The 27,238-nt window shown below is 59.3% G+C and overlaps 1 protein-coding gene across 5 annotated transcripts in view; it reads left to right on the forward strand.

Moving 5' to 3' along the window:
- CDH23 (cadherin related 23) overlaps window positions 1-27,238 on the forward strand; it is a 322,391-nt gene that overhangs the window by 145,838 nt on the left and 149,315 nt on the right. For 4 of the 5 annotated variants that reach the window (XM_062214574.1, XM_062214573.1, XM_062214576.1 and 1 more), the window contains 2 exons: window positions 11,404-11,516; window positions 13,334-13,522. In XM_062214574.1, coding sequence (XP_062070558.1) covers window positions 11,404-11,516; window positions 13,334-13,522 — 302 coding nt within the window. Of the gene's footprint in view, window positions 1-11,403; window positions 11,517-13,333; window positions 13,523-23,323; window positions 23,330-27,238 lie in introns of all 5 variants that reach the window. The other variant, XM_062214575.1, reaches the window with a different exon arrangement.

Below are 27,238 nucleotides of genomic sequence, written 5' to 3' on the forward strand. Positions count from 1 at the left end.
GCGCTTCGTCAGCAAGCAGAAGCGGGCGTCTTCCCAGGCTCTCAGGCACAGCGGTGCAGGGACTAAGCCTGCGGGCTCTGGGCGGGCGCCCTGCCTCTACCGCTTGCCAGCAGCAGTGAAACTCGGGTGAAGTCAGCCTCTCCATGCCTCAGTCTTCTACCCTGTACAATGGGAAGAGCAGTGATGGCATGGAGGACGAGGCTGCCCTCCACCTGGAGCGGCCTCGCAGACCGATCGGCTGATTCGGGGAAAGTGCTCAGACGCTTGTCCACCGTCCACAATAAACACTGGCCTTCGTGACTGTTCCTTCCCCCGTGCCTGCCCTCATCACCCACCTGGCCCCTGCCTCAGCCACCCCCTGCAGTGGAATCCACGCTGCTGGCCTTGCACTGCCCGCTCTGCTGCTGGCGTCAGCGCTCCTGACTGCTCCCTGCGGCCTCCCAGCTGCCCCCCTGGCTCCCTCCTGGGAAGCAGTGGTCCCACCTCCAGCCTGCCACTCAGGCTGGCCTCTCCCCTCCCCTGCTTACCCAAGGGCTGCCTGCCAAGGCTCGCCTGCAGCAGCCACCCTGCCACCCACCCCCCCTGCAGGAAACTTCCAGGGCAGGGCAGGCCCCTTGGGGCACTGGGGGGTCCTGGTTGCTGGTCTAGACTGGACTCTGCCTGGGGCCAGAGGCCTCTGCAGTGCCTTCGTCCTGGCCAGCATAGCAATGAGTGAGGCTGGAAAGGTGCCTGCCGGGGCAGGGGCGCAGAGAGGAGGTGCAGGGGACGGGGTGCAGAGTGAGTTGTCAGTAGCGGCAGTCACCCAGGTAGAGGAAGTCACTCATTAAGATGCGTCAGTTGATGAATCAGCCTGCGTGGAACACTGCTCAGAGTACACAGACTTTAGTACGTGCTTAATGTACAAAATGTGTCATTGTCTGCAGCTCAGCCCTGTCCGTCCCATCCACAGCCTGTGAGACCCGCCACTATCCGCTTACAGATCTTCGGGGACGATTTTTAAAGGAACTTGTGCTGGCCTTTATTTTTAAAAAAAAAATGCATTTTTTATTTTATTTGAAAGGCAGAGAGAGAGAGAGAGAGATCTTCCATCCACTGGTTCCCTCCCCTGATGGTTGCAAAAGCCCCGGGGCTGGGACGGGCAGAAGCCAGGAGGCTGGAACTCCAGCTGGGTCTCCCGCATGGGCGGCAGGGGCCCAAGCACTTGAGCCGTCACTGCTGCCTCCAGCCTGTGCGTTGTCGGGAAGCTGGACTCAGGGGCAGGCCTGGGACTGAAACGCAGGTACCCGGATGTGGGCCCGTGCGTCCTAGCTCTGCCTGGGGTCTGGAGCACTCTGCCAAAGCCCCACCTTTCTTTTCCATGAATTACTTCAAATGAGTCAAAAAGGAGAAGCTGGAATGATTCTGGAGAAGTGGTTCTCAGCCACGGGTGACTTTGTCCCCGGGGAGCCCTGGAGGGAAGGGTGCAGACCCCCACGCACCCAGGGCAGTCCCCGCATCTCGGGGACATCCCGCCCGACACGTCAACACGCCACCGTGCTCCGCCCAGCCCATGCCACCCTGTTTTAACGTCTCATTCTGTTTAATGTCTCGTTCGCATTTCTTTCCTTTTTCCGTGTGGATATTTTTTAAGCCAGAAAAATGTATGTTGTAGAACCAGGCCATTTTATGAGTCGTTGCCTTTTTTTTTTTTTTTAACAAGTCTTAAACGTGTCTATCTTTTCAAGCCATAAACCTCGGCCGCGTTTTAGCGGCTGCTGCATTTCATGTCAGAACTTCCCTCGCTGGTCCCCTCCTGACGGGCAGCCAGGTTGTCCCGGGTTTCCTTCCTGGCGGGCACTTCCCCGATGGTTCGCTCTGCAGAAATTCTCTCGGTTTTATGGGAAGGTTTCTCAGGGGACGGAGAGGTTCTGACTCTGGCCATTGTCCCCGGTGAGGACGTCTAGGGCTCCCAGCGGAGCATCTTCCAGGGAACGGGGGCCGCCTGTCTGAGGTTGCCCATGCACAGTGCAGGGCTGTGTGGGGGCGAGAGGGGCAGGTTCCGCCCTCCTCAGTGCTCGGTGTAATGGGCTTCATTAGCCTTGGCCACTCAGGTTCATGTCTCATAAATTAGCGCCAGTTATTAGCCAATTAGTCGGAGCCGGGCTGGGAGTCTCGTTAGGAGAGGCAATCACTTGTTGGTTTAAGTGAGTCGGATAAAAACTGCTGTTGTGGGAAGCACCTGGGAGACGGGTGCCTCCCGCAGGGCCCTGGCAGCCCAGCCTCCCCGAGGGGACGGACAGTGCCCCAAGGCCGCCGTCGCCCACTGACTGGCTTCCCTCTTCCCGGACCCTGGCACAGGGGCAGCGTCGTCGTGATGGGCCGCATGGCGAGTCACCCGGTATCACTCTGGGCTGCAGCCCTCCACGCTGGCCTCAGCATGGTCCCAGACATCCCTACTTTGGGCCCATTCATTAGTTCAAAAAACACTCACTGAGCACCTGCTGTGTGTGGCTGGGCACTGCGGAAGCAGTCCCCATGCCCTGGGGCTCCTATTTCCGGTGTGGTGGGCCGGTAAGAGACAGAGGAGCAGAGAGGAGGGCTTCGAAAGAAAGAAGCGGGTAGGGAGCAGAGAGTGACAAGGGCGGGGGCCCCTCTCTGGGGTGCGGTCTAAGCAGGTTCCTGATGCAGACGCACCCAGCGGAGATCGGCCTGACCCCCCCACCCCAGGGCCTTTAAGAGAAGCAGCAAGCGCTCTGCCCCCTCCCCTGGTTGAAAGCCAGGGCAGCGCAGGCCGCTGGTTACCATATGCTGGTCTAGGGGCTGATGAATGCGGTCCGCGCAGGTGCCGCCCGGGGCCGGGGGAGGGGGGGCTTTTGTCAGCAGGCAACTAAGTAACAATTTTTAATTCATAAGCTATCTTGCCCAAAGCCCATACCTGAGACTGATTCGCAGTTTCCATTATGCAGTGATAAAATTCTATCCCAGTTGGAACGCCAGGGCCCCGCTGGACAGGGGTGGGACTGCAGGCCCACCTGCCCCAGGGCCCCAGGTCGCCTGGGTGGCCCCCCTGCATCTACTGATGAGCCACAGCTGACAGGGCAGAAAGGAAACAGCAGCCTGTGGGAGGACAGGAAGTCCTCAGCTCCGTGGGGGCTGTTTCATCCCCCCTCCCCACCTAGGTGGCCCATTGCCAGCTGTTTTTAACCGCTCTGTGCCTTGGTTTCCTAGTCTGTTACTGCGGGTGGTAGCCCCTGCCTCATTAGGGGTCTTGTGAACTGAAAAAGATATGCATGTAGAACACAATGCACAGTGCCTGGCACAAGATCTTGGTGCAGCTGGCTGCCGTGGGGACCCCCTTCAGCTCTGGGCGAGGTGGGCTGCAGTTGGGACTCAGAAAACAGCCCAAGCAGGAAGACGGGAACCCAAATGTGCACCTGCTGTGGCCGGGCAGCCTGTAAGTGCGCTCCGCAGTGCAGCCCGACCACACCATACCCACAGGAACCCGAACCGCTGGGAGCTGGCAGCGCTGTTGCTGGCGCCTGAGTCCTTTTCCTCCTCAAGTTCCTGCTCAGTGGGCAGTCTTCCTGGGTGCCGATGGCAAGGACCCCAGGCACCTCCCCTGCAACAGGCGCCTGGGCAGGCCGGGAGAAGCATCGGGGCTCATGGGTCATCTCACCCAGTCCCCTGCCTGCCCTCAGGGATCAGCCTTTGGAGGGGTGGGTGCTTCACCCCGGAAGATGACAGCTCCTCCTAAGTCCTAGCTTTTTTTCCTTCCTTCTCTCCCAGGACCCCAGCCCAGGGCTGGCCCAGGGGTGCCTCCCCCTCGTGTGTGCCAGCTGACCCTTTCTGATTACCACAGAGGGAGGAAGCAAAGCTCAGGCCCTCCGACAGACACCCAAATGTGCTTGAATAAGTCCACGCAAAGTGGAATTAAAAGATAAATTCATTTTGGTGCAAAACGATCGAAATCCAGATTCATCTGGGGCTTGAACAAGTCATGGAGAATGTGTGTACTAGGGAGGAACTCTGCATGGATTCCAGAAACTGTCTGGGGCCGGCCCCAGAGACAGAGTGCCGGCCCCAGCTCTGATCCTCAAGGCCAGGCTGGGTCCCAGGGTGTGAGGACCGGGGAGCCGTCCAGCCGGGGCAGCTGAGTCAGGAGCTGGGAGCCGGCAGAGCCCGTGGCCAGGAGATGAGGATGAGTATCTCACGGCAGGCGACAGGTGACAGCAGGTGACAGATGGCTTCTAAAGGCAGACAGTGCTCAGGCCGAGGTGTGAGCCTTGGGTTTTCTTGTCACTCAGGGCAGCCAGAGAAGAGGCAGGGTGCCCCGTGGAGCAGACAAAGCCACCGAAAGTCACCTGCCTGTGTTCCCACACAGCCGCCAGCGGCTCACCAGGCTGCTTTTTGCCCAACCCGGCCCATGTGGGTCAAGATGCGGCCAGAGATCTAACAAGGGGACGAGATGTGGAAGGATCAGATTGGCAGCCTGAGGGGACCTGGAGTGCCAGCTTGGAGGGACTGGCAGGTGGCAAGATGGGCCTGCACTCCTCTGACTCCCACGGGCCCGAGAGGGAGCCCCCCACAAGTCTGACCACCACCTCCCCGACCCACAGCCCAGCGCCCCTCCCATCCCCTTCCCTGCTGCCTCCCAGGGCCTCCCCCAGCCTTGGACCAGGAGGAAGAACCTAGGCCCTTTGCTTGACTCTGCTGCGCCCTCTAGCGGCCACTCTGCCTCTTGCAGAGTGCACTGCAGCACCTGTGGCCCCCGCCCCAGTGCCACATCCCCACCCTTCCTCAAGTCCTGAAGTCGGATCCTAAGCTCCGTGGGCGGCCTCTGCATGGTCTGACCATGGTGATCCTTCTCACCGTGGTTTCCTCTCTTGCACCAGGCCCCGGGGCCCCGTGCTGCTTCCCCATCCACCTCTCTCACCACTGCCCAGTCTCCCTCGCTGCCTTCCACATATGCCTGTTGGGCTGGGCACAGGGCACACTTGGATGCCTGCATCCACATTAAAGTTTCAGTTCCAGTTCCTGCTCCACTTTCAATTCCAGCCCTGCTGACGCACCTGGCAAAGCATCAGACGATGGCTCAGTGCTGGGGCCCTGCCACCCATGTGGGAGACCCAGAGGAGTGCCTGGCTCCATCTGGGGAGTGACCCAGCAGACGGAGGACCTCTCTGTGTCTCTCCCTCTCTCTCTTACTTATTAATTAATCAATATTTAAAAATAAATAGCCCTGTTCCTCCCTGGTGGACCCACAAGTCTACCACGGAGCCCAGTCTGGCCCGAGTCCCTTGTCTTCAGTGCCCTGACGTCACGGGCACCCCTGTGCCCATGGCTCCCATCCAGCTCCACCTCCCTCTGGTCCTCGCTGCAGGCCACACAGACATTCTGCTGCTACGTGAAACTATCATGGAGGAATTTATCTAGAGCTTTCCAGAGTGGTTTTTTTCTAGCACCTCCTCTTTATGAAGTCTTTTATTTTGGACACCACGTGGTGTTTATCAGGTCGTTGGATTTGGCGTATCTGTCACCTCCGTCATCTCTCTGTGGTGAGAACATTCAGAATCCCTGCTTCTCACTGGCTTCAGAGGCATGGTGCTCATGCCTCCTGCGTGACTGTGACGTCCCAGGCTCCGTCCCCAGCCTGCTCACGGCTTCTGTGAGATCTGTCTCCCAGTGAGACCCCGTGCTGTCTGTCTCGCCGTGCCTGGCTTATTTCCCTTTGGGGTCATCAGTGCCAGGGCTCCCTCTCTTTATGGCTGAACGGATTCCGGGTGTTGTGCATTTGGACCATGTGTTCCTGATCTGTTTGTGAGCTGATGGACACCTAGGCTGAGTCGGCACCTGGACAGGTGTGCCTAGCACTGCCGTGAACCTGGGAGCACAGCTGTCTCTCCAACTGCCGATTTCACTTCCTCGGAGATGCGGGGCATCTTCAAGAAGTTCGTGGAAAGTGCGTGCTGTAAAAATACTGTGTGTGGATTTCAGATGGTTTTTCTTGCCCCAAAATGAATTCCCTTTTTGTGGTTCCATTGTTCACGGAGTGTCCGGCGGTGGGCTTGGCGGGTCACGTGGTAGCACTTGTTTTAATTTTCCAAGAGCCTGCAGGCCAATTCCACAGGGACCTCACTGCTTGGCACTCCCACTGTCAGCGCCCTGGGGTGCCCTCCCCTACACGACTCCCCCACAACATGCTCCCTGTTGCTTGCCGGAGCAGCTGCTCTAACAGGTGTGACGTGGCTTTGATGCATCCCCATGGGCCATTCGTGTGCCCCACGAAATGTCTCTTGTGTCTTTTGCCCGTTAGGACCCCTAGAGCGCTTCACGGCCGCCTCCCTCTCTGACGGACAAGGATCTCACCTTTGCCTATCTATGTTTCCACGTCCCGTAGCGCGGGGCACAGTGTGCAGGGGGCGATGCCCACGGGGAGAAACAAGACATCAGCCTAGGTCCCAGCTGGTCCCTTCCCGGGCAGGTGACCTTGGCACTTCTTTATCATCGCTGCACCTGCCTCCTCAGGCAGAAAGGAGGTGATTGAATAAACCATCTCACTGTGCAAACAGCTGGAGGCGGGATCCGCCCCGTGGCCAGCGACCACAGGCAGTAGCCACGGGTTTTTAATAAATAGGAAGATGAAGACCATGAAGTACCTTCCCTCCCCGCCCCCAGCAGCCTGTCCTGCTCGAAGGGCTGCCCCATTCACACCCTCTCCACCTTTTTCTGCAAATCTCAAGAGGTCCTGATTCTCCAAGGGAGCTGACCCCAGGAGAGCCCGCTGGGCCAGGGGCGACCTGCTTCCAGTCACCAGCTCCCAGAGCCCCAGGGCGCCAATGCTGCCCCTCCCCTCCACCCCAAGAGTCTCTCGCCTGCCAGGTGCCCCCCACACACACACACACACAGGAAAGCACCTGTTGCAGCAGGTGCCCTGCTGCACAGCGATGGGGTCTGAACAGGTGAACAGCGTCCCCGGCCACCTCCGCAGACCCCTGGACCCTCCTGGGACCTAGGTAAAGAATTCATGGGTGTATCAGTTTCCAGGAAAGCAGGCAAGCATGTGTGTGTGTGTGTGTGTGTTTAGCCAAACCCACAGTACTGTTGAGGGGAAGAGGGAGCTGATTCGGGTGGGGTCAGAGGTGAAGTGCATAGAGGTTAGAGCCTGAGCGTGATGCCACACAGGCCTGCAGGCTGTGTTCTTGGCCCAGCAACCAGTTTGTACCCAGCAGCCCTGTTTGGGAGACCCTGCTGGGCAGAGAGAGCTGCGGGCACAGGGTAGGGGAAGTGACAGGACCATGGTGGTGTCCTCTTGGTGCACACAGGCAGCCAATGTGGGCCCAGCACTGTATCAGCTCATTTAACCATCACAGCAATGTTCTAGTATTACCCCCATTTTACAAACTGGGAAACTGAGGTCCAAATAGGGTTATTTAACCAAAGCCACACAGCCAGAGAGTAACAGGGCTACGATTTGAACCCTTGCTGTCTGCCTCCAGAGGGCATAGTCCTTTTTAAAAAAGGTTTATTTATTTATTTATTTGAAAGTCAGAGTTATGGGGGAGAGGTAAGGGGGAGAGAGATCTTCCATCCGCTAGTTCATTCCCCCAAATAGCCGCAACAGTCAGGGCTAGGCCAGGCTGAAGCCAGGAGCCAAGAGCTTCATCAGGGTCTCTTCATTTGGGCCATCCTCTGCTATTTCCCCAGGTGCATTAGTAGAGAGCTGGGTCAGAAGTGGAGCAGCCAGGACTCGAACCAGCGTCTATATGGGATGCAGGCGCTGCAGATGGTGGCTTTACTGCTATGCCACAGTGCCAGGCCCCAGAGGGAACAGTCTTAATCACCTCTCTTGGGGCCAGGCACAGTGGGTTAAAGCCCTGGCCTGAAGCTCCAGCATCTCATAAGGGCACTGGTTCTAATCCCGGCTGCTCCACTTCCAATCCAGCTCTCTGCTCTGTGGCCTGAGATAGCAGTAGAAGATGGCCCAAGTCCTTGGGCTCCTGCACACGCGTGAGAGACCTGGAGGAAGCTCCTGGCTCCTGGCTTCGGATCAGCACAGCTCTGGCCATTGCGGCCATCTGGGGAGTGAACCAGCAGATGGAAGACCTCTTTCTCTGTCTCTACCTCTCTCTGCAACTCTGTCTTTCAAATAAATAAAATAAATATTTAAAAAAGTCGCCTCTCTGTCCTGTGTTGCTTTTCTTCAGGGGCCTCAGCTGGGTGAGTGCTCAGGCCCCCCGCGGAGTGATTATATCACGACTGCCGGTCTTCACTGCCCGCTTTGCTCTGCTGATCCCCAGCACGTAGCATGTAGTAGGTGCTCAGTGTGAACTTCAAAGGGATAAGTACGAGGGTCAGTCAATGTTTAACTGACATAGACCTGCCGTCCCTGCCCGGGGCATCCGGTTCCTCTCCTGCCCCTGCCTGAGCCCAGCAGGCACCCAGCCAGTGTGGTGTTGTCATGGTGACAGCAGGAGCACTGGGGTCGGGGCTCCCTCCCGAGGCCTACCTGGCTGTTGGTCCTGGCAGTGGGCCGGCAGGGGAGCCAGCTGATGTGTGTGTGTTGTAGGACGGTCCCTGGGTTTGTCTGAGCGTGCGCCTGTCAGGGGTATTTGCCTGCAGACTTGTGGGAGAAGGTTCCGCGGCAGGGGAAGGGCTGGCTTATGTGCTAGGATAGCTTCTGGGTTGGGATGGGCCGCGTGACCATGCATGGGACGCGGGTGCTGAGTGGGGACACAATTGAGCGTGTCACGGCTGGGAACCCTGCTCTCCAAACCCCAAAGTTCACCAAGGGGCTGGCTTCTGGTTTGTCAGGGATTTATAGGAGAAAGTGCACAAAGATAAAGATTGCATCACATTTAGTTAAACACCTGTAGGCGCTTTTACTGGAAAGAATCATTTCCCCGAGGCCCTCGATGGCGGGATGCAGGCCGTGGGGCTGGGAGCTGGTCTGTGCCTGTGCACACAGTGGGTGCTGAGGCTGGGAGCCAGCCTCAGAGCAGCCCCTCCGCCCCGCCCTCGCTCCACCCGCCCTGGGCCGTGAGGCCCTGCTGGAGGTGGAGGATGTGACCCTGGCACACAGAGGAAGCACAGCCCGGGTTTGCTGATGAACCAAGGAGCCAGAGGGTAGTGAGTGACCGGCGAAAGCACAGGGCCTCGTGTCCTCCCAGCAGCAGGCCCCCTAGTGGATGAAGCGCCCTCACGGTTGTGTCTTCACGTGCCCCCCTGACCTCTGTCCTTCCTGCCCCGCAGCAGGGAGCCCCAGCCCAGAGCCTGGGGGCCCCACTCCATCCCCCTGCAGTCCTGCCTCTGCCCCCGCCCCGCTCAGACAGCAGCACTCCCTGAGCACTTTGAGCCAGGCACCCTTGCCGGTCAGTGCGTCCCGACTTCCCTCGCCGCCCTGTGAGGCCGACGTCATTGTAATCACCCCTGTTCTACAAGGGAAGAAACCAAGGCGCAGAGGGGTTAGGCAAGCGACCCCAGGCCACACAGCCAGGAAGTGGTGTGGGGAATGGGCACCACCTCCTCCGGGAAGATGTTCTGTTTTGAGCCTTCTGTCTGGGAGCAGCTTCTCCCTGCCGACTCTTGCCGGGCTGCGGGTGCTTCCGCATGAGAATTCCCGGCAGACGGACATGTGTGTGCCCCACCGCGCCGAGCTCACGGCTTGGTCCATTGGCCAGCTTGCTCGGGGACTGCTGAGCACTGAGCGTGTGCGTGGATGGGAGGGAAGGGGGCGGAGTGTGCATGACCCTCACACTGCTTAGAGGACAGTGGGCTGGGGACTTCCCCAGGTGAATGAATGCACAGCCTGGTGAGAAGGGCGCCAGGACGAAGGTGGGGACGGCAGGTCTGGCCCAGGTGGGCTGGGCGTGTGAGCATCTCCTGAGTCTGGCACAGTCATGAAAGGCTCTTGTCTTTAGGGGGCTTTTAGGCCAGTGGGAAATCAGATTAACACACAGGAAGGGACTGGAAAATAGTTACTGTAGACACTGGTTACTGCCTATGGGGCTGGAAGGGGCAGAAGGAGAGATCAAGATGGCCTTCCTGGAGGAGGAGAGGGCTGGCTCTGGGCTGGGAGGATGGGAGAGGAGGCGGGAATGAGTTTGGTGACCTGGGCAGCCCGGGGAAGAGGAGGCAAGGGCGCTGGGTGCCGGGAACAGGGAGACGGTGGCCACATTTGAGGACATCGTAGCTTGTGAACCATTTCTGCTAGCACTTTATTTTTTCAGATTTATTTTTTATTTATTTGAAAGTCAGAGTTACAGAGAGAGGTAGAGCCAGAGAGAGAGCGAGAAAGAGAGAGAGAGAGAGAGAGAGAGAGAGAGAGAGAGAGAGAGGGAGGTTTTCCATCCACTGATTCATTCCTCAAATGGCTGCAATGGCCAGAGCTGAGCTGATCCAAAGCCAGGAGCTTCTTCCAGGTCTCCCATGCAGGCACAGGGGCCCAAGCACTTGGGCCATCTTCTACTGCTTTCCCAGGCCATAGCAGAGAGCTGGACGGGAAGCAGAGCAGCCGGGACACGAACCGGTGCCCATATGGGGTGCTGGCATTACAGGCCACGGCTTTAACCGTTGCGTCACAGTGCTGGCCCCTCTGCCAGCACTTTAAACACAGGCTTTATTGCATAAGTACCTTGCATACTCATCTTCTAAATGGGAAAATGTTTTTAATAATCTTATTGTGTTGGAAGTCTCTGTCACTACCATAGGCAAATAAGACAGTGTGGCCACGAAAATTAAGACAAAACGTGCACACTGCTCACTCACTGGCCACCATGGCTGGTGGGTGGCTTTGAGCCAGCGGCCTCCTCTCTGTTGAAAAAGAAGCCGATGAGTGCTGCAGGTGTCACCTCCGCTTGCCATGCCCACCTCCCATAGCACAGCGCTGGCTCAAGTCCCGGCTGCTCTGCTTCAGATCCAGCCTCCTGCTGGTGCACCTGGAGGTAGCCGTGGATGGCTGAAGGGACATGGGGCCTGCCACTCACCTGGAGCTCTGGGCTCCTGGCTTTGGCTTGCGCCAGCCCTGCCTATTGCAACCATTTGGGGAGTGAACGAGCAGATGGAATCTCTCTCTCTCCTCTCTCTTTCTCCCCCTCCATCTTTCAAATAAATTTAAAAAAAAAAAAAAAGAAAGAAAAAGAAACAAGCAAACATTGGAGAGGTGTCAAGGACACATCAACCTCAAAGCAAGACTTTCTCGCTGACTCGGCCAGCGGTTGGAAAGGGCTGCCTTGGAGAGCGGGGAGTTCCTGCTCTGGGATGCAGTGTGGACTCTGTGCCCCCCAGGGCTCTTTGCATTGCTCTGGAACTTGAACTTGCATCTGCTCAGTTACTGACAAACCCTGAATGCCCAGAGGAGCGTGCAGGCCCCAGCTCCACACGCACCTCCCCTGGGGATACCACATCCGAAACGCTTCTCTCTTGCAGGAAACACCAACAGCATCTTTGCCCTGGACTACATCAGCGGAGCACTGACCCTGAATGGCCTGCTGGACCGGGAGAACCCCCTGTACAGCCACGGCTTCATCCTGACCGTGAAGGTGAGACCCGATGCTGGCTCCAGTGATGCCTGGGGGCTCCGGCCCTGGGGGGGCTCCCACAGCACGTGATGGCTGCCCGTCCACTTGCCCTGACTCCAGGGCTCAAAGCCAGGACCGTGAGGCGCACACAGCAGGTGCTTACCCTGCTGTCCCCCCATTGCCCACTCGTTGTATGCCTTCTGCTCCAGCCACCTGGAGCCATCCTTGAGTTGACCCCGGTTCTGGGGATTCGTCCGGTTTCTCAGTCCCATCACTTCCCCAGGCTCAGAGACCACAGCCCAGCAGATGGGGAGGGTGGAGGCTTCTGGCGACCCCACCCCGGAAGGTGTCGGGAAGCCAGAGCCCCCGCCCTCTGCCACTACCTGCCACTCGTGGCTGATTTTAATTAAAATCAATGACTTGCTGAGCCATTCCCTGGGAAACCCATTTAGGGGTATAGATCCTGCCTGGACCACAGGGGGCCCCCAGCCCCAGCCATCGATTTGGAGGAGGGGTGGCTTGGAGACTGAGGCAGGAGGCCCGGAGGGGGCTCCTCCACTGGCCTGGGCAGGACGGGCAGCCCTGCCTGGCCCTTCCCGGAGTCCCCTGCCCCTGCCAGGACTGGCGGCAGGGCTGGCTCTGTGCGCCCTTGCCTGCCCTCTCGCTCCTTCTTCTCGCCTGCTGTCCAGCTGTCAGTCAGCCATGCTGGCGCTGTCCTCTGCACCCCAGCACCAGGGCCCTGGGCCCCTCTCAGCCCTCCCCCACCCCCACCAGTGAGGCGAGGGGTCAGCTCTGAAGGCGGACAGCACTGGCAGCTCAGCGTCCAGCCCCGAGCCTCGACTTCCTGCCTTTACAGAGAATGGGAGAGAGCACTGGGGAGCCACCTTCACTGTGAACCTGATCTGGCTGTTTGTCTTTGTACATGTTTCCTTAAAAAAAAATTTACTGGGGCTGGCACCCCAGTGTAGCAGGTTAAGCCACCATCTGCGGTGCTGGCATCCCATATAGGTGCCAGTTTGAGTCCTGGCTGCTCCACTTCCAATCCAGCTCCCAGCTAGTGGCTTGGGAAAGCAGTGGAATATGGCCCAAGTCCTTGGGTCCCTACACCCATGTGGGAGACCTAGAAGAAGTTCCTGGATCTTGGCTTCGGATCAGTGCAGCTCTGGCCATTGCAGTCATTTGGGAAGCGAAGCAACAGATAGAAGACCTCTCTCTCTCTCTCTCTCTCTCTCTCCCTCTCCCTCTCCCTCTCCCTCTCCCTCTCCCTCTCCCTCTCCCTCTCCTTCTCTCTCCCCTTGTCCCTCTGTAACTCTACCTTTCAAATAAATAAATCTTTAAAAACAAAATATGTTTTATTTGAAAGACAGAGTTACAGAGAGGGAGGGAGAGACAGAGAGAGAGAGGTCTTCCATTCCCTGGTTCACTCGCCAAATGGCCACAATGGCCAGGGCTGGGCCAGGCCAAAGCCAGGAGCTTCATCCTGGTCTCCCATGTGGGCGCAGGGGCCCAAGCACTTGGCCCATCTTCTTCTGCTTTCCCAGGTGCATTAACAGGGAGCTGGACCGGAAGTGGAGCAGCCAGACTTGAACCAGCGTGCGTGTGGGATGCCAGGGTCTCAGGCAGTGGCTTTACCTGCTGTGCCACAGCATTGGCCCCTGTATGTGTTAGTTAACCCCTCAGTCTCCTTGTCAGCAAGATGGGATAATAGTGATGGACGCTTCCTGCTGCGGTGGCAGTGAGGCCGAGAGGGGAGCATGGATGCTGAAGCACAGTGCCAGTACTGAGAAGGTCCTGGGTGGGCAGCAGTCACGCTCAGGCTCACTGTCCCCTGTCTGCAGGGCACAGAGCTGAATGACGACCGCACCCCGTCTGATGCCACTGTCACCACGACCTTCAACATCCTGGTCATCGACATCAATGACAACGCACCCGAATTCAACAGCTCTGAGTACAGCGTGGCCATCACCGAGCTGGCGCAGGTTGGCTTTGCACTCCCCCTCTTCATCCAAGTGGTGGACAAGGACGAGGTGAGTCCCCGGAGCACATGGCCAGTGCAGGCCCACTGCCCTGCCTGCGCTGGACAACCCTGGGGAGGATACTGGGTGTCTCTGGGCTTCCAGCCCCTGGGCTGTACATGGAGACAAGCACTGGGGCCCCCTGCCCTGCCGTGTCCTCAGTATCAGGCAGTAGCCGCCTGCCGGTCAGCCTCCCCGTGGGCCCCCGTACAAGCTGTGTGAGCCGCACCTCTGGGTGCGGTTGCTGCGCATGAAAGTTACATGCACGAGCATCGAGCTCAGCTAGTCGGCACATTAGACATCCGGGCAAAACAGCAGCTTGCAAAGGAGCAGAGGAGCCGTTGGTCTGTTTTCCCACACCCTGGGGGTCATCGTGGCGTCTCTCTGGGACACACGAGGCTCCTCTTTGGAGGACGACCTCGGCAGCAGATCCCAGGTCCTGCTTTGTGTGCCCCAGTGCTTCTGTGTGAGGCCTGTGAGGGGGCAGCTGAGAAAGGGGCCTAGGGCCAGAGGAGAGGACCTGGGGCTTGGGGTACGTGGGAAGGCTGGCCGGCCAGTGGCCGGCAGCCAGGCCCAGGCCTGAGTTCTGGGCAGCAGGCCAGCGTGCATGCTAACCATGCGGGGTTTGTGTACTGGGCTGCTGGGCTGGGCTTCGGATCTGAGAGGGCCTCGAATGCCGAGCGAAGGAATTTGGACTTGCTGACGATGCAAGCCCAGAAGGAGGTGGCCTCTATAGCAGCAGCACGAGCTGTGCCATCAGACAGGCCGTGTGTTTGTGCCTGCTCTGTGACGTGAATCAATGACCCTTTAATATAAACATGCTTGTAAGATGTATTCATTTACCAGAAAGGTAGAGCAATGGAGAGAGAAACAAAACAGAGAGAGAGAAACAGAAAGGGAAGCAGAGAGACATCTTCCATTCACTGCTTCACTCCCCCAAATGCCTGCAACAGTCAGCGCTGGGCCAGGCCCAAGTCAACAGCCAGGACCTCCATCTGGGTCTCCCGTGTGGGTGGCAGGAACCCAGGGACTGAGTCAGGACCTGCTGCTTCCCTGGCATGTGAGCAGGAAGCTGGAGTGGAGCAAAGCACCCAGGACCCAAACTGGCACTCTACATGGGGTGCGGGCATCCCACAGGGAGGCTTCACCTGCTGTGCCACAGGCTGGCCGCTGATGACCCTTTCTGAGCCTCCTCTTCTTTAAAGATTTTATTTTTTTGAAAGGCAGAGTTACAAAAAGAGAGCGAGAAACAGAGAGATCATCCCCAATTGGCCACAATGGCCTGAGCTGGGCCAGTCCAAAGCCAAGAGCCAGGAGCTTCCTCTGGTTCTCCCACGTGGGTGCAGGGGCCCAAGGACTTGAGCCATCTTCTACCGCTTTCTCAGGTGCATTAGTAGGGAGCTGGATCAGAAGTGGAGCAACCAGGACTCAAACTGGCACTGACATGGGATGCTGGCACTGCAGGCAGCAGCTTAACCCGCTGCGCCACAGCGCTGGCCCCACTGAGCCTCCTTTTGCTCATCTATTTAAAAGGGGAGGGGGCAGGTGTTGGTGCAGAGGCTTAAGCCACAGCCTGGAACACCTGAATCTCATATCAAAGTGTCTGGGATCAAGTGCCCCCTCCTGCTAATGTGCCTGTGGGCAGCAAATGATGGCCCAAGTACTTGGGTTCTTTCTATCCATGTGGGAGACCCACATGGGCTTCCAGGTTTTGGCCTGGCCCTGGCCCAGCCCCGACTGCTGTGCTTATTTGGGGGAGTGAACCAGTGGATAGAAGATTTCTCTCTCTCTCTCTCTCTCTCTCTCTTGCTCTGCCTTCCAAATATATTAATTAATTAAAATTTTCTAAAAAGCACATATGTCACTCAGTCTATGTTGCAGCCCCAAGTTAACTCCAAAATATAAGTTGAGTTCCCACGGGACTGTGCCCAGCGGAGGTCCAGAGGGGAGCCCCCTCCAGGCCGTCACGCAGATGCGCAGACAGCCTACTCCTGGCCTCTGACTGGAGGAGGGGTGGGGTACAGCTGTCTGTACATCAGATCAGCAGTGGCCCTGGGGACTTCTGCCCACTCGGTGGCCCATGGCCAGCGCTAGGCACAGGGCCCCGCCACACTGCCCCGAGGCTAGGGAGGAGTGGAAGCAGCTCAGTCTGTCTCCACCCCAAAGATGTGAGCCATGGGATCCTGCCGTCGCCATAACTGTGAGATTGCAATCGGTGGGGGGAGGGTGGAGATGGCATGGCACACCACTTGCAGCCACCACCATGGGCGGGGCTCAGCTCCCTGATCAGGGCTGGGTTTCTGAGTTCTACCAGGAGTGAGGCGGGCGTCCCCAGGCCTGCTCACCATGGCTGTCAGGGAACACCAGGGCCACCGCTGAGGGTTCGTCCTCCGGGGTTCCCTGGGCTGCCTGGCTGGGAGCGTGGTTGGGAGTGTGTGCAGGAATGCTGAGGGGTGTCTGGCGAGGCTGCTGGTGACCACACCCCACCAGGCCCAGCCCACTGCTGCCCAGGTGCCCACCATGACCAGGGACTGCTCCCTGCCTGCCCTGGCTGCTTTCTCCACAGCGTGGGCTGATGGAGGCAGGCCTCCTGTCCCCCTCGTCCCTCCTCCAGGACACGGTGGCACACAGAGAGAGTACTAACTAGGAGGACAGCAGCCCAAGGCCCAGACCACCCCATGCAGAGGCCCCTAAATGGTCTGCCTGTGGCTCTGAGCTGGCTCCCAGTAAGAGAGACGGCCAAGTCGCTCTCTGCACTGGCCTGGCTGCGCCACCTCCCACCTCCTCCCAGCTCCAGGACCCTGGAGAGATCCCGAACCAGCCGGGAACTGACTCCCAGGGCCCAGCCCCGGATGTCGGGTGTCGAGGAGGCCCTGGTTACCCATGTGGGCTCTCAGCCGTGGGACCCACAGCCAGCAGGGGCCACAGCACGTGCTCAGAATCTGGGAAGAGCCAGGGAGCCTCAGAAGGGAAGCAAGCAACCGTTGTAAAAGGGATGTGGTTTTTTTCCCAATGGTCAGCTCTTGCAGTTCTCTTTCAGGGAGAACATGCGTGTAAGCAGCCGTGTCTGGGACAGAGGGGACTGGATTTGCTCGGGGCAGCAGAAAAATGTGTTCATACAGCAGATTTGAAGGCAGGCAGGCCGGCGGGGGCACGCGCAGTCGGACCCCTGCGTCACAGGCTCTGCAGAGCACGTGGTGCGCAGCCCCCGTTGTCGGCGTGATGTTCTTGTCACTGTCCGTCTGGCAGTTACCCTGAAGGGGTCACATGTATACCACACGTGGGCCCTTCCCATAGTATGCGCTAGCTCAGTGAACACGCTTTTCCCAGGCGGGGTCCACTTGAGTTTGTGTAGGAAGAATGACCTCACCAACCCTACGGGGCAGTAGGGGGGCCTGGTGGGAAACAGGAAGGGGAGGAGGAAGCAGCTGGACCCCGCAGTGGGAACATGGTGGCAGCTGCTCCTGACGAGCGTGCTAATTCACACTAACAGGGTGATGGCTGCCGTGCCCGCCCCATCCACAACTCTGCTGAGTCTCCCGCTGAATCTTGGGCTCTGCCAGACATTCTGGCAGCAAAGGTGCTTGGGCGTCCCTTCCTGCCTCCCCAGGACTCCGTCATGTGGTCAGCATCACTGGGTCATTTTGTAAGGAGAGGGCTGGTGTGGGCTGGAGCTGGGAGCAGCCCCTTCTTGCCCAGAGATGCGAATGGAAGGTGGGGTGCACATGGCAGAATCTGAAGGGAGGAGCCCAGAAGTCGGCCTGGGGGTAGGGCACGCATGTCTTGACTTTGGCCTTGAAGCTGCACTGCTTCTTCCCGTGCGCTGGCCGCTGGGCCTCTTCTCCATGGGAAGTAAGCAGCAGGTTTACCCACTCAGGTCCTGCCCTGCCTCTCTGCCCCTTGCCCTGCACCTGTTCCTGGTGCTCTCTGCCTTTGACCCGCTCCCCCTCCTCCAGCCCCAGCACCTCCGTGGGCTGGGGAGCCTGCTCAGCTGCACTTCTGTCTCCCATCTGCACGGGGTGGCCTGGAAGTTTCTGCTCTCTTACCCTCAAGAACCCTGTGCCAGTGAGTGCCTGCCAGAGGACTGTCCATATTTCACACCCTGCCAAGCCCAGATCTACCCAGGGAGGGAGAGCCCGCGCACCTGGGGCTACTGCACAAGACCCAGAGAAAACGTCCTCACCGCACCGGGTGACCCGGCTGGCTGAGACCTGCCCGGTCCTCTCATCTACATCTACCTGTCACCAGACCTGCCGTGCCTGTGGGCTGCACCGCTCTGCGCTCTGCTTGGAGGCTGGGAGCGTTTGGGCCACTTTATTTCTGCCTCGCTGCTGCCCGCAGCCTCTCAGAACGTATTTACTGCTCTCCTCGAGAACGCTTTCTGCGGAGGGGGAGACTGGGGGAGCGGGGCGGGGGCGCCGGCACCCTCTGCCTCTAGCTGCTCTGCGAATCCGAATAGCTTCTGAATGGCCTCACTCATTCGCAAGGGCCCTGACCTCCCTGAGGGACTGCATTGGCATGGATGCTTGTAGGAGAATTACTCAGGCTCCCTGAACAAGCGTGGCCATGCACCTGCTGTGTGTCACAAGCATGTGGCTGCCTGCTGCCCGCCTGCCCCGTGCTGGGTCCTGGGCGATTGTGCTGACGCTGTGGCCCTGCCCTCGGAGAGCTCATGTTTCTTTTTTTTTTTTTTTTAATGATTTATTCATTCATCTGGCAGTCAGAGCTATAGAGAGGGAGGGAGAGACAGAGCTGTCTTCCACCTGCTGGTTCACTCCCCAGATGGTTGCAACATCCAGGGCTGGGCCAGGCCAAAGCCAGGATCTGGAAGCTTCTTCCACGTCTCCCACAGGGGTGCAGGGGCCCAAGGTCTTGAGCCATCTTCCACTGCTTTCCCAGGCCATAGCAGAGAGCTGGATCGGAAGTGGAGCAGCCCGGACTCAAACCAGCTTGCATATGGGACACCGGCACTGCAGGCAGTGGCTTTAGAGGCTGCACCACAGCACCGGCCCCAGAGCTTACATTTCCTTCCAAGGGAGAAGCGGAGGAGTCAGCAGCAACATCACCATGGGTGGAACACTCCAGAAACAGGGAGAGCAGTGGGGCGGGGTAGGGGCTGCGCTTGGCTCCGCGGTCCCAGGGGCCTGCCATGGAGGCGGGTTAGGTTAGGAGTGTGGAGGCAGCCCCAAGAGCCATGGGGTGGAGGGAGTTCTGCCCGTGCCAGGACAGAGGTCCGTGCAAGGGAATGGCCTGGCATTCATTCTCAAGGAGCAGAAGAGGCGCAGCGTGGCTGGCGTGGCTGGCGCGGCTGCCAGAGGGAGCAGGCGAGGCTCCTCAGCCCCGGGGCGCCATTTCCCTGTTACAGGGAGCCCTGCCGGAGCCGGGGCCGACCGGTCTGAGTCGTGTCTCAAGGAGCCCGCTGACTGTTGTGTTGACCGTGGGGTGGACTGTGGGGGCCGGGGCGCGAGGTCTCTCGTGTAGGCAACTGCCCCCATTGCCCCCATCCCTCACCCACCGAGACCGCCCTCAGAACCCACCGCGTGGGCGCCTCCCGCCTCGGGACGCTGGCTCTCGGGCCTAACCTCAGCTTAGGGATGGAAGTGTGGCCCTCCTCCGCCTAATCCCTGTCAGTCTCCCCGGCCCCGAGACCTGGGCAGGGAGCGGGCAGCTGGGGGCCTGTGTGGCCCAGCTTCCCTCCCCGGGGCTGCCCGCTCACCTCTGTGGCCCCACCACTCCCAGCCTGCCCAGGCCTCTGTGTGTTTGGTTCCTGGAGGCAGTAAGGACAGGTGAGGACAAAAGAGGCAGCTGGAGCGGTTAAAAATAAAAACCCCGGCTTTGCAGCAGACTGCCCGGGTCCAGACGTGGCTCCGCGCTCCTGATCTGTGTGACCCTCGGGGACTTCGTTATGCTCTGGGTCTGTTTCTTGCCTGTGAAGGAGGGAGAGTGGCTTCCCCCCTCTCCCCCACCCCCCAGGAGCTGTGGCCAGGGTTGAGTGGGCTGCTCTGTCTAGGAGAGCAGCTGGTGGGAGAGGAGCGTGCCCGGCCCTGGGAGACCCGGGGAGGACTTTGTCCTGAGAGAGGAGGAAGGCTCAGAGAGGCTAAGGGGCTGGCCCAGGGCTCCACGGCCAGCCAGGCCCAGGCCGTGGCCCTGGGCGTCTCGTCTCGCCTCGCCTGTGCCTCGGGGCTCCCCACTAGGGGGGGACACGCCGCCCCTCTGTCCCTTTTCAGCCCTCCACACCCTGTTGACTTGCACTTCCCAACTCTGCTGAGGAAATGAGCTTAAGTGACCGCCTGGCACGGGTGGGCACGTGTGGGCGGGCAGCTAAAAACAGGAAGTAGTGACTCAGCACAGGGCCCTCTGTCAATGTGGTATTAGGCGTCCCCCTCAGGGGCCCCTTGGGGCTACAGGGTTGGCTGAGAATTCAATGCAGGGTTTAGGGCCCGCTGGGCGACCCCCCAGTGATGTGGTACCACCACGCAGAGGCTCCTCCCACTTCCAGCCTGGCTGTGGGGAGGTGTGAGGGGTGGGGGGTCGGAGCGCGCACCGCAGAGGTGACCGGGGACACATCTGGCGGGAGTCATTCCTGTTCCAGGCAGGAGATGACACGATTCATTTGTTTGAGGGGCACAGGAAAAAAAGAACAGAATTACCCACCTCCCCAAGGAGAAGACATCGCCAAATAAATACAGAAAAGAAAGCAAACGCAGGGCGAATCGGCTCCATCCAGAGCGCCGGGTTCATTTGTGCGTGGGGGGCAGGGAGGGGGCCAAGGGGAGACTTCCCGTTCTCCTGTTTGTCTCTGCCTTTATTTTTATCCACCGCCCTCATTTTCCATTCCGTGTGTGTCCTGGGCCTGTCAGGGAGCCACAGCCCGCAACCTGTGTTTATTGGAATTCGTTTTCACATTTGTTCCTGTTAGTCGGTTTGTCCGGGCTGCGGGCTCACCAGCCCCTCCCTGCTTGCTCCGCAGAGGCTGCGTCCTGGGCTGCGGGTGTCCTGGGGCCTCTCCCAGGCTCCCTTCCAGGGGGTCCTTTAGCCGGGGAGGGGCTGGGGGCATCAGGACCTGGGATGGAGAGGCAGGGGCTGCCTGGCCTCCAATGAGGCTAACTGAAGGGGGCAGCAGGCCGGCAGGAATGAACCACCTCGCGGGCACCGTGGCTGTGACTCTGATCTCTTGCGCCGTGAACGGGTGCTGTGGCAGTCTCAAAGCTCTGTTCATACTCTCGCGACCTGGCCATCGCAGTGCATCTCGGCCCCGACAACAATGCCACTGTGGACCACACCCCAACACACCCTTGGGACTGTATCGGCTTCTCAAAATACTCTGATGCATGTGTCAAAACAGTTAGCTGGCTTTGTGGCCCGTTTCATCTTATGCAGTTAAAGGTACTGTTCTGAGTAGGAGGAACCGTGGGCCGCACCATACCGGCGTGCATACTGGGGCCCAGGCAGGTGACAAACCCTTCCTTCACCCCCCACCTCCCCACCCCCCACCCCCGTTCCTGTGATCCACAACCAATGCCCACCCTGCCCCACGGCTCCCTCTCCGGGCTTTTGTTTCCAGGCTGATACTTTTAAAATTCTTAAAGTTGGCACCCCCACATGCACGTTCAGCTGGGCGTCCATTTTGCACCTCTGGCCCCTCCAGGCCGCCGTTCACCTGGGCGCCATCAGTGCTTCCCCAGCACCCACACAGCAAAGAGGCATCCTTGCCTCCCGAAGGAAGGTCGGAAGGTCGCAGCCGCCCTCCCTGCCTTGTGACCAGGCGGGGACCTCCATTCCTGTTCTCCTAAGCAGTTGTAATTAGAAACCAGACTCTAGAAGTAGTGAGGAGCAGTGTGGGAAGGAGGGAGGGCAGGCTGCCAGCGTCCCAGGGTGGCAGGTGTAGGGCGTGGCACGCTCTGGGGATGCAGCCATGTCCCAGTCTCCAGACCCTCCTTTCCTGTCCACGAATGAGGGCGACACCTGGGAGCTGGCTGGGCATTGCCCGCCACTCACCGAATCCCCCCAGGGGACATAAAGGCTGGGGGTGGCACACCTCCCTCGCCTTACGGTGAAGTGGAACAGAGAGGAGGTGGGGGTGAGGACACTGGCCCGGGGAGCAACCAAGGCAAAGCTGGTGGGAAGTGGAGGTCAGCAAGCCATGCGCTGTGCCCTGGCAGCAGTGGTTATCAAGAGAGAGAGAGACAGACAGACAGACATAGAGAGCTCTCCCATTCACTGGCTCCCTCCCCAGATGCCGGCAGCTCTCAGTGACTCTGACCCTTGGTGGAGTTCCATGTACTCCAGAACCCAGGTTCTGCACAGCCAGAACTTGGGCTCCCGGCACCTGCTGCGCATCTCTCAGCCTTTTTACCCCCACCCCAGCAGCTGGCAGGGGTCTACTCGAAAGGCCCCCACTGTCTCGCAGCTCCCACCCCGGGTCCAGGATTCCTCCCCCACGTTCCAGGCTTTCTGGGAACTGGCTGCTGATGGCCAAGCAGAGCTGGGGGGGGCAGCTTCTCCCATTAACTTCTCCCCGGTCGCCTCTGCGGACTGCTTAGGCTGGCGCCGATGATTGCTGGGATTTTGCTGTCCCGGCTGCGCCCCGCAGTGTGACTGCTCCCAACCAGCTAAGCTCCAGCTCCCCAGGGAGCTGAGGGAGTCCTCACTTCCTAATTTAGCCTCATCCATAAATCTAATTAGCATGCTGTTTTCACTGGGGCTTGGCCCTGCCGCGGCTGCGACTCCAGCCCTCACCCCTCTCGCCCCAGTCCCAGTGGCTCCTGCCAGCCCAATGAGAGGAGCTCATCCTTCTGTTGGACTGGGGGGCTGCTCACCTTTTTCCACCTCCCTGGTGGTCTCCTTCCCCACCCTGCTCTGCCCCATGTGCCTGTGCAGAGGGCCAGGATGGTGAGAAGTCGTGGGAAACTTTGTATCCTGGGACCCTTACTCCTGGTCAGAAGCAGAGCCAGCAAACCTTGACCTCCACTCCTCTGCCTCCCCACCCCGACCCTCCCAGCACTGCTTGCCTGGGCCATGCCCACCTTGGCAAGCCCAGTTTCACTCCAGCATGGTCACGTGCTCCCCTGGCCCACCCCATCCCACAGGACGGTGCTGGGTACAGGCTGTTGTTGATCCTGTCTCTAAGGCACAGCACCCCCTCACCAGGCCACAAGCTGTGAAATATTCAACAAGGAACAGGAAGCACAGAGCCCCGCTGGGCACCTGCAGTGGGGGGGCCACGGAGGAGGGCACCCATCTGCTCCTGAGCCTGCACCCACCCCTGCTTTCCCAGACTCATGTTGATGCCCCCTGCAAAGGGAGAGCGGTGCAGAGTAGGGCAAGGTGGGGAGTGTGCTGTCACTCAGGGCACACCTCCCCCCCACCCCCGCCTCCCCCTCCAGGCCTCAGTTTCTCCACCTGCTAAAAAGGACTTTCAAGTGAGAAGTTTCAGCACCAAGGTTATCACACATTTGTACCCAGGTGAGAGGTGGTGTCAGCACCCAGGTGATAGCTCAGTGCGGAGCAGGTGGGGAGGGGGGGAGCAGGTGCCCACAGGCCTGGGGCAGGAACAGAGAGGTGGCCACGAAGGGCTCTTGTGTCAGGTGGGAGGTGGGAGTCCGCTCGTTGCATCATCTATTCAGTGGTGCGCGTTGGTGCTATTCAAGTGACCATAGGAAGTCCCGCCCTCGGCAGCTTACACTCCGGGACCATACTTGTAAACACATGTTATGTCAGGTGGTGAACGGAGTCATGGAGAAAAGCAAGCCGGGGTGAGGGGTGGCGGCCAGGGTCAGATGTGCTGGGTGGAGGAGTCCAGCCTGGTGAGAGGACGTGGTGGGCGGAGACCTCGGGAGGGGAGGGCTGAGCAAAAGAGCACGGCAGGCAGAGGACAGAGCAAGCGCAGGCTCTGAGACAGGGGCGCACCTGCACCGGGCAGCGAGGAGGCCGGAGAGGCCTAGGCCACAGTCAGGGTCTCTGCTTCCTGGACTGACGCTGCGTCACACACAGGGGGTGACTGGAGGTGCCAGGAGGTCACTGCGGAAGCCACCCGCACGTCCAGCATCTAGGGAAATGAGACACAAAGTGTGGTGCCCTGCACCAAGTGGTGATGGCCAGCCATTCAGGGAGTGCAGTGCTGATCCACCAGCAACGCGGGGGAACCCAGAAAGCATGGCGCTGCCAGAAAGCAGCTGGGACAGAGGCCGCTGCACCCACCAGGCCGCGCATGGCGCGTGTCCAGAGGAGGCAGATCCATGGAAACCAGCAGCAGACTGGCGGTTGCCAGGGACTGGGGCGGGATGGGGTGGGGTGGGGGAGTTGGTGACTGCTTACTGGGCACAGGGACGAACATGTTGGGGAGCTGGAGGGAGGTCGCACTCCTGCTGCCCTGTGCACAGACCAAGAAGCCGGGCACCGCACACTACTTGAAAGTAGCTGAAAGGGTGACCCTTCTGCCATGCGAGTTTCACCTCCATCTTTAAGAGAGTGGGCTCCATGATGGGGGCCTGCAGTGGCCCTGGCTATCAGCAGTCTGCAAATTAGCATGCCTGTCTGTGTTTACTTTTCTGTTTTCAGCATAATGACTGTGTTAATTGCCCTCATTAGGGGATGTCCAAACACACCAGCACTTCCTGAGCCCGCCCCTGTTCTCCCTCGGCACCCTGGAGGGCTAACCTTCTTACAGGGCTGAGCACTCCGCTCTGTCCCCAGCTCGCGGGATCCTAACTGGTCCTGGAGGAACTAGACTGTACAGCCCGCTAAGGCGCAATGAGAATCAGCTCAGAGGCGTGAGGCTGGGCCAAAGAGGCAGATGTCATATGCCATAGCCCCGGTGGGCGTTTGGGGCAGCGGTGAGATGGGGAGGGCCTGGGTTCCAGTCCTGGCCCTGCTTCCCCTTCCAGCTGCCTGCCAGTGCCCGTCCTGGGAGGCAGCAGTGACGGCTCACGTGCTTGTGTCCCTGCCAGCCACGTGGGGGATCAGCAGAAGTTCCAGGCTCCCGGTTTCGGCCTGACCCAGCCCAGCCTCTCGTGGGCACTTGGAGTGTCAACTTTTCAAGTGAAAAATAAATTTTTTCAAGTACAAAAACTTTTTTTTAAAGAATCAGACGCTGCAGACTGCATGATTCTGTGGCAGTCTCAGAAAGAGAACAGAAAAATGGTTGTCAGAGCAGGGGTGTGGCAGACGGTGAGGCGGGAGGATTCCGTATCCTGGCTGAGAGGGGGCCAGTATGGCTGAAACCAGATGCACAGACCCCCTGCTTCCCACACCAAGGGCAAGGCCCTGGAGGTACATCCTCCAGACACCACACTCACCAGGGCAGTAGCGCTGACTGCCCCCTGCTGGCCTCTCGCAGACAAGCCTCATCCAGTTGGGATTGGAACCAGTTACCTGGGCTTGCCTGAGGCTGTCCAGGTGTTGATGTTGTAAGTCCCCATCCTGGCACCCCGCCTCAATCCCAGGTAAACCGGGCCAGCTGGTCAGCCAGGGGCAGCAGCCTATCATGTCAGATTCAAGTCTGAGAGGTGACCCGCCTCCAGGGTGGGGAGTCCCAGGCCCGGAGCCCAGCCGGCCTGGAACGCAGAGGAGAGAGACACAAGGGCTGAGCTAACAACCTTGTGACAGGGGCTTTGCTGGGACTCTGTGCCCAGGTGTAGGAGAGGGGAGCTCAGGAGACAGGGGGTCAGGTGTTGCAGGCTTGGGAAGCTGTAGGCTGCAAATTAGGAATCCGAAAGCACTTGTCCCTTAATTTGCCTTCATGCAGGGTACCCAATGCACGTTGTAATTCATTTCCCGGAAGAGCTGGGGCCGGCGCAGGAGATCCCTCTGCAGGGAGGGAGGGGAGAGGACGTATGGCCGTGCAGGTGAGGAGCACCTGCCTGCCGGCAGCGCCAGCACAGCGCCCTCCTCTGTGGACAGAATACACAGGTCCCAGCGAAAGAGCGCTCTAGTGTGCCTCCCCCGAAGTGCCAGCTGCCAATCGGATTGAATTCGATTTCACAGGGGCTTTTGCAATACACAGAATTCACCAGCAAATTACTCTTAAAGAGGGAAAATCAATCATTTGGAGCAGAGATAAGCTGAAGGCAAGGCAGCCTCGGATTGATCCGTCTGTGCACGCGTGTGTGGAATTCAACAGATAACCTGGGGAGAGGGAGGGTCCGAGGAGGCGGAGAGAGGGAGGCAAAGAGGGGAGGAGGGAGAGGTGGGGAGAATGGAAAAGAGAGGTAGGAGGAGGAAAGAGAGAGGCCTTGGTCCATCAGGGGCCTGGCTGTAGCCAATTAGCACAGACCGGGGCTGCCAGCCTTGAGAAACACGTCCCCTCAGTACTGCTGTGGCCGGGTCAGCGTCTGCTGGGTCCTGCACAGCCGTCCTCTGACTCTGTCCCCGCAGGGCAGGAGGGGCAAGGGTCACTCTCACAGGGACCCTGCCCTCACCCCCCAAGCACCTCCCTAAGGCACTACCTCCAGGAGGGTTAGGATTCCACGTACGGACCTGGGGTGGGGCACAAAAATTTAGTCCATAGCAGAGGACAAAAAGGAGAGAGCGAGGGGAACGGGAGAGAGAGCGCTGGAGCAGAAAGCAATTTGAAAGGCACTGTGGGTGTTAACGGGGCCTCAGAGAATCGCTCAGTCCAAGCTTCCCATTTTGCAGATCAAGAAACTGAGGCCTCCCCCAGTCACCCAGCAATGAATGGCAGCTCCAGAGAAAGTAGATTCCAGACCTCAGGTCCACACTGCACAGAGAGGGCCGGGGAGGGCCGTGGTGACGGGGTGCAAGCCAGACACAAGGGCAGCATCTTCCCTCTGCGGGAAGAGAGGTGGCCCCTCCATGGCGTGCGGAAGAGAAAGAGACAGCAGGGCTTGGTGCCCTGTGACATGGGTGTGACCTGTGCAAGGCTCTTTCCATTGTCCTTGGGACGCTGGTATTGCGCTGGGCAGCCGGTGCCCCTCGGGTGTAGGGGCTGGAGGAGGAAGCAGCCAGCTCCAAGGTGAAGGGGCAAGGAGAGACTGCCCCCTGCCAGGGTCCACTTGGCCGTGCCTGATTGGGGTTAATTAAGTGGAAGGTGGACAAAAGAGTGATAAAGATGACATCTTCGGTGGGCTTTGATTTTTCAGCTGCTCAGTGGCATGGATCAGAGCAACAGGAAGCCCAGGGGAGGGGACGGAGACCTGCGGGACCCCGCCTGGGATAGGTGTGGTGCCTCCCTGCACCCTCCGGCGCGCACACACACACACACACACATCTGGGCCTCGCCCTCCCCCACCCCACAAGAGCTCTCCTTTGTTCCCCAGCAGGTCTCCTGACTGGGATCATGTAGCTCACCCCCCGCAGCTCTATCCAGGGGTGGCTGCCTTCTGACCGCTTTGCAGACGGAAAATTGAGGCTGTAGCATGGTTTGCGGAAAATCACGGCGCTGAGGATGGCAGTGCCTGAGTGAGGGCTCAGGGCTGACTTCCAAGATGGTTTATGCAGCGCTGATGTTTAGGGCTTCGCACACTGGAACCAGGCTGGCAGGCCTGGGTCCTGGACAGGGTTTCTGTGAGGGAGGCACTCACTGGGGGTCCAAGGTGTCCAGCAGCCCACACAGCTCCCCATGCCTCCCTCTGGCCCCCAGCCCACTCACCATAACGGTGGCCTTGGTCCTCACACCCATCCTGAGCACGGGTAACAGGTGCACTTGCCAGATCTCGGTCTTTTCTCTGCAGTTGACAGGGACCCAGGTCCCCGCCAGGGGCCCATGGT

The sequence above is a fragment of the Lepus europaeus genome, chromosome 17 (assembly GCF_033115175.1).
Source record: "Lepus europaeus isolate LE1 chromosome 17, mLepTim1.pri, whole genome shotgun sequence".
Taxonomy (NCBI): Eukaryota; Metazoa; Chordata; class Mammalia; order Lagomorpha; family Leporidae; genus Lepus; species Lepus europaeus.